The following is a 12,750-nucleotide window of genomic DNA, read 5'->3' as shown; positions in this document are numbered from 1 at the left end:
GGGATAAGAGAAAGTTCTGGCTGGTAAAAGTGGGGAAAATCCTAAGATATTCTATAAATATGTCAATGGGAAGAGGATAACCGGGGAAAGAGTAGGGCCCATAATCTATGGATGGAGCCAGGTGACATCGCTAGGGTGTTGAATGATTACTTCACATCTATCTTCACCCAAGAGAATGAAGATGAAGGTATCGAACTTGGGGAAAGAGACTGAGAGGTTATTAAGCAAATTGATATAGGGAGTGACAAGATATTGGAGGTGTTGGCAGGCTTAAAAGTGGACAAATCTCCAGGTCCGGATGATTTGTGTCCCAACCTGCTGAGGGAGGCAAGGGAGGAGATCGCGGGGCTCTGACCCAAATTTTTAATCCCTCTCTGGCCATGGGGGAGGTGCCAGAGGACTGGAGAACACCTAATGTGGTTCCGCTATTTAAGAAGGCTTGTAGAGATTAGCCAGGGAACTACAGGCCAGTGAGTTTCACATCAGTGGCAGGGAAACTAATTGGAGAAAATTCTGAAGGAGAGAATCTATCTCCACTTGGACAGGCAAGTCCTGGTGAATCTCCTCTGCACCCACTCCAGTGCAATCACATCCTTCCTATAATGTGGATAGTCAGCATGGCTTTGTCAGAAGGCGGTCATGCCTAACAAATTTGATTGAATTTTTTGAGGAGGTGATCAGGTGTATAGATGAGGGTCGTGCAGTTGATGTAGTTTATATGGATTTCAGCAAAGCCTTTGACAAGGTCCCACATGGGAGATTTATAAAGAAGGCAAATGCACATGGGATACAGGATAATTTGATAAGGTGGATTCAAAATTGGCTTAGTTGTAGGAGACAGGGGGTGATGACAGGAGGCTGCTTTAGTGACTGGAAGCAAATGTCCAGTGGCATACCACAGGGATCTGTGCTGAGTCCCCTATTATTTGTCATTTATATAAACGACATAGATGACTATGTTGAGAGTAGGATTAGTTTGCGGATGACACAAAGATTGGCCAGGTGGTTAACAGTGAGATTGAATGTCTTGGGTTACAAGAAGATATAGATGGGATGGTCAAATGGGCAGATAAGTGGCAGATGGAATTTAACTCTGAAAAGTGTGAGGTAATACACTTTGGAAGGAGTAATTTGACAAGGAAGTATTCAATGAATGGCATGACACTAGGAAGTTCTGAGGAACAAAGGGACCTTGGCGTTTGTGTCCATAGATCTCTGAAGGTGGAAGGGCATATTATTGGGGTGGTGAAAAAGGCATATGGGACACTTGCCTTTATCAATCTAGGCATAGATTATAAAAGTAGGGAGGTCATGTTGGAGTTGTATAGAACCTTGGTGAGGCCACAGCTGGAGTACTGTGTGCAGCTCTGGTTGCCACATTATAGGAAGGATGTGATTGCACTGGAGTGGGTGCAGAGGAGATTCACTAGGACATTGCCTGGGATGAAACATTTAAGTTATGAAGAGAGGTTGGATAGACTTGGGTTGCTTTCATTGGAGCACAGAAGACTGAGGGGGGACCTGACTGAGGTGTACAAGATTATGAGGGACATGGACAGGGTGGGTAGAGAACAGCTGTTCCCCTTGGTTGAAGGGTCAGTCACAAGGGAACACAAGTTCAAGGTGAAGGGCAGGAGGTTTAGGGGGGATGTGAGGAAAAACTTTTTTACCCAGAGGGTGGTGATGGTCTGGAATGTGCTGCCTGGGAGGGTGGTGGAGGCGGGTTGCCTCACATCCTTTAAAAAGTGCCTGGATGAGTACTTGCACGTCATAACATTCAAGGCTATGGGCCAAGTACTGGTAAATGGGATTAGGTAGGTAGATCAGGTGTTTCTCACATGTTGGTGCAGATTCGATGGGCCGAAGGGCCTCTTCTGCACTGTGTAATTCTGTGATTCTATGATGAGAAGGTATGGAGCTGAGGTTGGAAAATGTGCATGACTCCTGTGTGTGGTGAGTCATCCTCAAGACACTGAGGATGGAGTATGAGCTGCATGATAGATGAGATGGTGATGATGTGAAAGTTTCCATGAGACATCAGCGGTCATATGTGTCGCCCTCTAATGACTGTGTGAGATCCCTGAAGATAGCAGCCCTTAGAGTACATGATGCCATGATCAGAGTTTGATGTTGAAGGTGGACTTACCCTGGCGGAGCGGATAAGCTCAATCATCCTCTTCCTGCTCTGGATGGTGTTACGGGTTTGGTGGCCAGCTGTGCTGACCTCCTCTGCTATGACCTCCCAGGCCAGAGATGTGAGGCTGGTGTGCTTTTTGGAGCTGTGCCTGAGGTATAGGACATCCCTATGCTGCCTCACTCCTTGGATCAAAGCCTGGAGCGTGTTGGGGCAGAAGTGGGGTGCATCCTTCTTCTTCTGCCGCGCAGATATCTCTAAAGGTCTCCTGGAGACATCTGGGCTGGAGAGAATGAAATGTGTGTGCTCAGGTGGCAGTTAGATATGGCGCCCAGATCTTTGACCCTATTAGGTAATGGCAGGGTGAACAAAGCGACTCCTAACCCACTATGTGATTCGTAGAAATTCTCACCTGTGCATAATTAATGAGCTTCCAGAGCATGGAATAGAGCACAATTTCCTGCCATTCCAACCAACGGGAAATATGCCACGGAACCTGCCTGCCACCCTGCTTAGCTTCATAAATGGAAAATTCTGCCCAATGCTTTAGGCCAGTGACCTTTCATCAGAACTAAAGAAATGTGAGAGTTTTAAAGACTATAGAAGGGGGAGGGAGCATAAAGAAGAAGGAAGTCTGTGATAGAGTGGAGTATTTGCATTCAACCTCTGCTAGGTAGAGATCAGTACACCAGACAACAACAGCATCATCCTTGTCCACAGGTTTGATGACAATGTTAGGGTTGGAATTGAGAGTACAACCTCAGTTCCCCAACACCGAACAACCCACTTCTACCTCCTTCTCAAAATCCATAAACAAGACAGCCGCAGTTGACCCATTTTTTTCAACCTCTTCCTGCCCCTTGTGCTTATTTCTTTGTATTTGAACTCCATTTTTTCTCCCCTTATAGAGTCTCTTCCCACCAACATCTGCAACTCTTCCGATGCCCTCTGTCACTTCAGTGGTTCCCAGTTTCCTGGCTCTAATCAATTCCTCTTCAATATGGACATCCAATCCCTCTACACCTCCATCACCCAGCACCTCCCAGCACCATGTATTATCCTGTTGCAACAGCTGACATAGTGGCTCACTGACTAGGTTGGGCAAGAACTTTCCAACTTGGTTTACCATACCCATTAATTTCTGGAGCTCAGTCATATTCTGAGGAGCTGGAGACTCATTGATTACTCTTGTCTTCTGTGGATCAACTCCGCCACCAGATACATCCATAAAATGCCCAAGGAACTTAACAATTGGCTGCAAGAATTCACATTTGTTGTAGAGTGAAAGTCCAGCTTCCTCCTGGCATCACAGCACAGCTCGCACTCTAGTGTCATGTTCTATCTGAGTGGAACCATGGCTCAGGACATCATCCATGTGACATATAACTCCATCCAGCCTTTCCAGGAGACTTGACATTGTCCTTTGAAAGATTTCTGGCACTGATGTGATGCCAAAGTGTAGCTTGTTAAGTAAAACCTCCCAAACAGAGAATTGAAGGTTGTAAGCAACAAAGACTCTTCATCGAGAGGTTGTTGCCTAAAGCCATTGTTTACATCTAGCATTGTGAATATTGAACTCATTCATAATTTAGGTAAGGTCATGACCACAGGTGATATAGGATGAATTTTGTGTTCCGCTGTTTACAATCTATGCAAATTCTGATAGATCCTTTGGGTTTTGGCATTGGGACCATTTTCAAACACCAGCTTGTTGGTTCTATCATAGGTGAAATAACCGCCTGCTTCAACATAGAGTCAATTTCTTTACTTTTGGCAAGATGGAAGAGGAACTTTTCTGAGTGTAAACAGGTGCATTGGCTTTATTTCTGGATGTAGAGTTACATGGTATGCTGTCTTCATTCTCCTAGTCCAGCAAACAACTGTGGGAATTCAGTTCTGAAGGTTTTTGGGCTGATCCTTCTCAGCTTTCCAGTTCCTCTACTCTTTAGTCAGATGCAAGTCGGTACAGGACTTCCTGCTCAAAAGTGAGAAATTCTAGTTCTGAGTCACATGCAATGTTTCTGTGATTACTTTCTCTCTATATTGGAAGATTGTGTTCAGTTCTCCTATGACCTTGAATCCCTCCCGGCCCATATAGTATATTTTGCAAGATAGCTGAACAGAGCTTCTCTGCAACCACGGTTCAGCATCAGAAAGAACCAAAACTGCTGCACCTGTGCCTAATTTACTTATTTCCCTCTAAAAGAATATCAGCACTCCAGTAGCTTCTGCTTGGTTCCCAGATATCTCCAAGGAAAAGCATCTCAATATCATGGATATCATCTACTTCATAGGTCTTGCCTCCTTCCGAAGGCCTTCCTTTGTGTGTATTCTGTACAGGCTTCTTGCTATGGCAGACAGCCTGGAAATGGCTCATGTTTCCACATAAATGGCACCCAGCCTCTTTGGCAGGGCAATTTTCATGCCTGTCTTTTTCCCTGCCACACCAATTACAGTTACCTTGGACTTCCTCTATGCTCTTCCTGTCTCCCCTGCTTTTTTATGACAGCTTTTCCTTTTTTAAAATTTGACATACTCTGAGAGTCAGCTGCTATTGAGATAGGGTTCTCAGTCACCTCGAACCACAGCTTAATTCTATTTCTTGACCTCAGTTGAACTCAGTTGAATTGCCTTTGCTAAGGTTAGATCATCTCTTGACTGCAAGTGGTCAAAAAAGGTAACACTCCCACAAAGATTCTATTTCTCATAAGTTCATCTCTCAAACTGCTATACTCACAGTCCTCTGCAAGTTTATACAGGTAATTTATGAATGCATCAATATCCTTGCCATTGGGTATGTTTGTTAAATTTAGCCTGCTCGACAATGGCCTCAGATTGGAGTATGTATCAAGTGCTTTGAATACTTGATTATACAAGTGTTTCTGCACATTAATACTCTATGCGACAAGGATATAATCCACACAGTCACCCATCGCATATGACACCACACTGACCAGCTCGTCTTTGCAGCAGGCTCGATACTGTGTGATATCTGGCAAATCTCCGACACCCTTTCGGCCATGCTTCTGCTTTGGTTGAGGTCACTGACCTTCTCAAATCTTTCAGACAATGGTAGAGACTTCCCATAACTATTTTTCATGTGCTTCAACCATACAATATTATTGTTATTGTTAGACTAATACAAAATACTTAATGAGTCTGCAGAGGTAAATGAAACAGGAGCTTTATCGGAACACATCCCACTTCTCTGGCTTACATCTTCCACGAGGCTGTATAAGACACCAAATCATGTGATGTTGCATCACTTCCTGTATTAACCTATCAACAACCCAATATCCAATATAACTCATTACATTACAATTGGCACCCCAGTTCGTTATAGCAGTAACTTCTTTGTCTTTCTTCTCTGTGTCTGGCTACATAGCTTTTTCTTAACTTCCTTCCTGCTGGTATTGCTTCCTGGTCACGAGTTGCCAGGTCACATGGATCAGTATTTCTTATTATCCAGAAAATTACAATGATGCAAATTCTTAGGGCTGAATTTTCCCCCCATTGAAGGGGGTTGTGTGGGGGTGGGCGGGAGCAAACGCGAACCTGATTGGTGCCCCAGTCGGGTGCACGCTGCCATTTTATGTGGGCGTGACATACACCTGGAAGTGCTGTGCACTCTCTGTGTGGTCAGGGGGATTCCCTGAGTCGGGGCCTGCGCTCTTTCACGCATGTGCACGAAAGAGCACAGAAATCTCCCTGAGGCATGGAGGTGATTAGTTCAAGTTCTGAAAAATTTAATAAAGGTAAAAAAAAATTTATGGGCATGTCCTCTTATGTGAAACTGTTACATGAGCTGGGACATATCCGTTCATTTTTTTCAAAAATATTTATTTAATTAAAATCCCGCCTGTGGATGAGGTTTCATGAAAAATGCGAAGGCCGCCTGGGCTCTTTGTCTGCCCGCCAAGCTTAAGGTTGGACGGGGAGCATTCTTAACAACTTTAATTACTTTCTTAATGGCCTTATAGACCTTTGACAATTCGGCGGGTGCACAGCCAATGTGGCTACGTGCCCGTCAAACTGACAATCTAAATGACACGCGGTGACGTCGGGGCATCCACCCAACATCACCGTGCGTCATTTTACGCATCGACGAGCGGGCCCTGCCCCTGCTCACCGACCAGAAAATTATTCCCCTAGAAGTCATTTTCATACGTTCTTAAAAATAATTACAGACACCCACAGATATTTTAAAGAAATTACAAATTTTCCTTTCTGGAATTCCAGTCATGGATCGTCTCAAAAGGTTACACTGCATTGGGGGCAATAGTAGCTTAAATCAAGATGAGTTCATGAGCAATTGCACTCCTATCATGACTATCTCCTTTCATATGTCATGCAGAAGGCTGTTGGAAAACAAAACAGAAAATGATTGAAACACACAGCTGATCAGTGAGCCTCTATCAGAGAACAAATAAGTTTACGAAGACCCTGAATTTTTGACCCTGAGTCGGTTGCCCAGAGTCGGAAATAATCTTTACTCTTCAAACCCAAATTGGGAGAAACTTCACCAAACAGCTAGATTTTTGTTCCTGGGGTGATTGTTCACTGGAGTTGGGCCCACCATCCCCAGAAACTGTGCTGGACAGCTACAGAGGCTGCCAAGTGCCAAGGCTGGAAGACCCTCTAGCCCTCGCCCCTCACACACCCTCTCACTCCTGTACACTCCCCATGCCCCATCCATGTCAACAAGTGTCACTTGATACCCACCACACACATCTCCAAGGCCCCTCATACCCTCCATGTGAATCAATGCCCCTTTACCTACCCCCATAGCCCCTCATACCCTCCATGCCAACCTATGCTCCTCTACCATCCCTATGGCTCCTTATAGCTCCTATACCACTTAGCGTCAACCTATGCCAACCCATGACCCACAACCTACCCCATGGCCCCTTATAGGCACTATGCTAACTTCATGCCAACTTATGCCCCTCCACTCCACATCATTTGCCCTTGCCTGCTTCAAGCCGACTCATTCAGTATCCACCATGGATAGATCTCCGGAGCAATGCTGAGATGAAATAAAATAAAGTTCTAAGTATCTATTACATTACTTCATTATATAAAAGATACTCTCATTGATAAAAGCCCATTCGATACATTTAAATCCCTTCAAGTACTTAACCACTTATATACAAAAACAATTGTATTCATAGTCCCGCACTAAAGACAGCTAATCCCTTCTAATCCCTTTATAACTATTTGGAGCTGTCAATCAAACTGTGAACTTCCAGCAGTCCCCTTCCCTGCTAGCCCCCTCCCCCGCTAGCCCGCTCCCTCCCCCCCACCCCCACCACCTCCCCAACAGTGATAATGATAGGTTGTGGAAGCAGTCAAGCAGTACTAATGCTATGAAGAGAGTCCTCAGGCTTATGTCAACAAACAGCTTTTGAAATTGCAAGCAGCATTTTTTTTCAACTGGACACAGCAGGCTGGCTTTATTCATGATTTAAAGAGCAGGGGATTTAAATGACTTGACAGCTAGACAGTTCCACAGACTTTATCAACCATTTATGCACATTACTGTCTATCTTTAACAATCCCAAGAGGTACCCGATCTCTCCAAGTGGGTACATGACCTTTTCAAAGATCTCTGGTAGGTTTAAACATTTTCCTCAAATTTGTGTAGCCCACGAGTCATGTTTCAGAAACCTGGGTGGCAAAAATTGGTTGAGTGAAGGCAGCTGCATTTTTGCCTCCATGAACCATGGAATTGTGAAAGATGTCCCGGCCCTGTTCTCCCAACCCAGGTTAAAATAATGGATGCTGGATATGGGGTTTAGACTTCTGGATTCGAGGCTCCGGTCCCATTTTGGCTAAGATCCAAAGCCCTCCATCTTCACGAAAATTTGGGCCAGAGTCTTTATTAAGACTCTGAAAGGTTAACAGTCTCCCCACAGATGCTGAGTAATCTGCTGAATATGTTCACCACCATTTTCAGCTTTTTCAGATTTGCAACATTTGCAGTATTTGGCTACTATCATGTGTCTCCTAGCTTTAATTTTCACAGAGCAACTGTGAATTTTCCTAAAATTCCTGAAATCCAATATAATAATGGACATTATTTAATATATTAGGTTGCCTTGGAGAAGTAGCCTTGATCAGGGGCCTTTAAAATATTTTTCAGCTGCATTATGTCTTTTGATATTGTCAGTTTTTTTTAGGGGGTGTGTCAGTTTTGTTTCAAGGTTGTTTGTCAGCATTTCCTGGTTTGTTAGGTATGATTTTAAACAGTAACACAGTTTTGAAATACAAAATATACCTCTAATTAGAAAAAGCTGATAAATATTTTCTAGATGATTCCCTTCTTTATCAGCTAGGAAACCATCTTTTATTCCACTTCTGAGCAAGGCACCAAGACAATATTTGCAGTCAGTCAAAGTTCCCACAGTTCACTGCTGCTTTTCTGAATCTTTATGCTGCTGGGGTCAATTGAATAAGGTTGCTGTTGGGCACAAAGCATTGTTTAATGATAGTGCATTTTACAAATTTGGCTGCAAAGGTCAGTGAATCTGATTCACAACTCTCAGGGTTTTCATGGATGGAAATTAAGACTGGTCACAAATCAGGCATATTGTCTTCTACCTCAAAATTCCATATTTCTATTCCCAACATATGAAACTGTACTAGCATTGCTAAAATGTAAAATATCCTGTATTCCTTGTAATTAAGGTTGCTGGAAATGGATGGTTGCACTGAATTGCAGAATGCAATTGACCTTCAGGAATTTGAACTTGGTGCTAATGGGTCACAGGCTTGGGACCTGGAGCACATTTAGAAGGCAAAAAGCAAAATTAAGAAATTTGAGCAGTTTCTGAGAAATCTGACAGGTGTAAGTGATACAGCTAAGCTTTTGCATTTATTTACAGTTCTACCAGTTGATCCAGTTACTAAAAATACATTTGCCATTCCATAACTTTAAGCAATGGTTAGCTTACGTTGCATTCTGTGACAATGCCACAGCTCATCAAACTGTTTCTCCTTTAAAATTCCTAGCATGCCATACAAGAAATTGAGACCATGAAGAAATCTCTACAGGGTTTTCGGAACAGGTTAGTGGACCTAGAACAGGACATCATTGAACAGCAGGCTTCAGTCTACAGTGTTCTAACTGAAGACGAGAGGTAGGTGTAGGTCTTCATGAACACTGGCATATTAAGGGTGCCATTCTATCATCGCTGACTGTTTGGTAAAGCCGTTATTTGGGGAGAGGCAAAAGTACTAATATGACTATTAAGCAAGTAAATATAATTAATATCATCTCATTGTGTGCTTATAAACAAGTGAAATAGAGATTTGCCAAACAGGTTTGTCACAAAAGGGCGGTGGCATTTTAACAAGTTCAGGTGATATGATAAACTAAGAACAGAGTTCAAGTGACTTCCAACTGTCCTTTGTACTCAAAGGTTATATCAGTACTCCCAAAAGCAAGAACAGACAAATTGTAGATACTTATTCCCATGCGCAAGTTTCCAATTTGTGCTTTCATCACATCAAGCTCTGGATAAAATTAATATTGCTGCTGCTAACAACAACCACTAGTATTTTTTAAAGGGTCTTTAACACTGTTAAGTGTCCTCTAATGTGTATCACAGCAGTGGTTATTAAATAACATTTCACACTGGCCCACAGAGAGAGATTGTTATGACAGATGACCAAAAGTTTGATGAAAGAGGCAGATTTTAAAAAGGAAAGACAGATTTGCATTTATATAGTGCTTCTCTGGATCACTGAATATCTTAAAGCACTTTGGAGCCAATGGAGTAATTTTGAAGTGTAGTCACTGTTGTAATGTAGGAAACGTGACAGCCAATTTGCACATAGCAAACTCCAACAAACAGCAATGTGATCCTGACCAGATAATCTGGTTTTTATGATGTTGATTGAGGGATAGATATTGACCAGGACACTGTGAATAACTCCCTGCTCTTCTTTGAAATAGTGCCATGGGATCTTTTACACCCACCAGCGGGCAGATGGGACCGCGATTTAACATCTCACCCAAAAAGCGGCACCTTCCAAAAGTGCAGTGCTCCCTTGGTACTGCAATGGAGTGTCAGCCTTGATTTTGTGCTCAAGCCTTGGAGTGGGACTTGAAACCAGAACCTTGTGTCTCAGAGGCAAGAGTGCTATCAACTGAACCATGTTAAGGAAAGTTTTAATGGAGGAGAGAGAGATAGAGAAGGGGAGAGAGGTTTAGGGAGGGAATCCTAGAATTTAGGACAGCTGAAGGCACGGCTACGGCATGGGATGATGAAAAATGGGGATGCACAAGAAGCCAGAATTCGAAGTGCATAAAGATCTCAAAGGAATTTAGGGCTGGAAGAGGTTACTGCAACAAGGCTATGAAGAGATAAAAACAAAAAACTGCAGATGCTGGAAATCCAAAACTAAAACAGAATTACCTGGAAAAACTCAGCAGGTCTGGCAGCATCAGCAGAGAAGAAAAAAGTTGACATTTCGAGTCCTCATGACCCTTCAGCAGAACTGAGTAAAATTAGGAGAGGGGTGAAGTATAAGCTGGTTTAAGGTGTGGGGGGAGAGAAGTTGGGGGGGGGGGGGGCGGTTGTGGTTGTAGGGACAAGCAAGCAGTGATAGGAGCAGATAATCAAAAGATGTCACAGACAAAAGAACAAAGAGGTGTTGAAGGTGGTGATATTATCTAAATGAATGTGCTAATTAAGAATGGATGGCAGGACACACAAGGTACAGCTCTAGTGGGGGTGGGGTGGAATAAGACTAACAGGGCATAAAAGGCATAGATTTAAAAATAATGGAAATAGGTGGGAAAAGAAAAATCTATATAAATTATTGGAAAAAACAAAAACAAAAGGGAGGGGGAAGAAACAGAAAGGGGGTGGGGATGGAGGAGGGAGTTCAAGATCTAAAGTTGTTGAATTCAATATTCAGTCTGGAAGGCTGTAAAGTGCCTAGTCATTAGATGAGGTACTGTTCCTCCAGTTTGCGTTGAGCTTCACTGGGACAATGCAGCAAGCCAAGGACAGACATATGGGCAAGAGAGCAGGGTGGAGTGTTAAAATGGCAAGCGACAGGGAGGTTTGGGTCGTTCTTGCGGACAGACCGCAGGTGTTCTGCAAAGCGGTCGCCCAGTTTGCATTTGGTCTCTCCAATGTAGAGGCCATGAAGAGGTTTGAAAACAAGTTTGAGGATTTGTGTGCCACACAGTGTAGGTCAGCAAAGACAGAGGTGATACGTGAGTGGGATTTGATGGGAGTTAGATGGGCATCAGAGTTTCATATAAGCTGAAGTTCATAGAGAGTGGGAAGCTATTGGAATGGTCGAGTCTGGAGGTAACCCAGGTATGGAAAGAAATACCACCACATGGATCAATAGGTCTGTTATTATGAAAATCTTCAGTGCATTACATTTCAAGTCACCACTGGTACAGCCTTTAGTCAGTCTTTATTGCAACAGTGCATGAAGCAACCAACAGAGAAAGCACATTTGTTATTGGAAAGAAGCCAACAACTCAAGAGGCAAAGCATTTTTTTTCCTGGTGTCAGGATATCCTAAAGGTTGTAGAGGCCACAGATTTGGAAGGTGCTGTTGAAGGAGCCTTGTTGAGTTATTGCAGTGCATCTTGTAGATGGTACATACTGCTGCTACTGTGCATTGATCATGGAGGGTATAAATGTAGAAGGTGGTGGATGAGTGCCAATCAAGTGGGGTGTTTTGTCCTGGATGGTGTCCCAAGCTTCTTGAGTGTTGTTGGAGCTGTACGTGTCCAGGCGAGTGGAGAGTATTCCATTACAGTCCTGAGTTATGCCTTGTAGACAGTGGATACCTTGGTGATTAAAGAATGTCATGAGTTCCTTTTTGTATTTTTATATATAGTTAAAATAAATTACTTTAACTTGTAGTCAAATAGCCGTTAGATGTATCTTATTATTTGATTAGTTTTGATGATTACATCTTCATATTAACTGGAACCTTTCAATAAACATAGGAACAGTTCCTCCAGTCTTTTCCACCATTCAATAAGATCATGGCTGATCTGTGACCTAACTCCATAAATCCACCTTTGCACTTTCTCTAAATAACTTTAGTTCACTAAAATCTATCATTCTCAGATTTAAAATTAATTGATTGAGCATCAATTTCTGCTTGCGGAAGAGTTCCAAACTTCGATCGCCCTTTGTATGTAGAACTGTTTCCAAATTTTGTTCCTGATAAGTCTTGTTCTAATTTTTGTATTATGCCCCTTCGTCCTGGATACCCCAACCAGCAGAAATTGTTTTTTCTCCAGCTACCTTATCTGTTTCTCTTAATATTTTTAAAGATGAATTGTCAATAATCACATCCAAATTTATTCTCTAATTGCTCAACGGACATCCCTTCTCCATACAGAAGTTGTTTCTTGTTTCAATGTGCATTACCTTGTATTTCTCTGAAAGGATGAAAGAACTTGCATTTATAAAGTCCCTTTCATGTTCTCAGGGCATCCCAAAGCACTTTACAACTAATTTACAATAATGTTGAAGTGTAACTGATATATATTGTAGGAAATGCAGCAGCCAATTTGCGCACAGCAAGGTCCCAGAAATAGCAGTGAGATAATGATCAGATAGTCAGTTTCTTTA

The 12,750-nt window shown here is 42.8% G+C and overlaps 1 protein-coding gene across 12 annotated transcripts in view; it reads left to right on the top strand.

The window, feature by feature from the left end:
* Positions 1-12,750, top strand: part of LOC121279192 (protein ITPRID1-like) — a 301,605-nt gene that overhangs the window by 195,864 nt on the left and 92,991 nt on the right. For all 12 annotated transcript variants that reach the window (XM_041190206.1, XM_041190202.1, XM_041190209.1 and 9 more), the window contains one exon: positions 9,146-9,273. In XM_041190206.1, coding sequence (XP_041046140.1) covers positions 9,146-9,273 — 128 coding nt within the window. The remainder of the gene's footprint in view (positions 1-9,145; positions 9,274-12,750) is intronic.

The sequence above is a fragment of the Carcharodon carcharias genome, chromosome 6, assembly GCF_017639515.1.
Source record: "Carcharodon carcharias isolate sCarCar2 chromosome 6, sCarCar2.pri, whole genome shotgun sequence".
Taxonomy (NCBI): domain Eukaryota; kingdom Metazoa; phylum Chordata; class Chondrichthyes; order Lamniformes; family Lamnidae; genus Carcharodon; species Carcharodon carcharias.
Note: the sequence above shows the minus strand (reverse complement) of the source record. Positions and strands in the feature narration are given on the sequence as shown.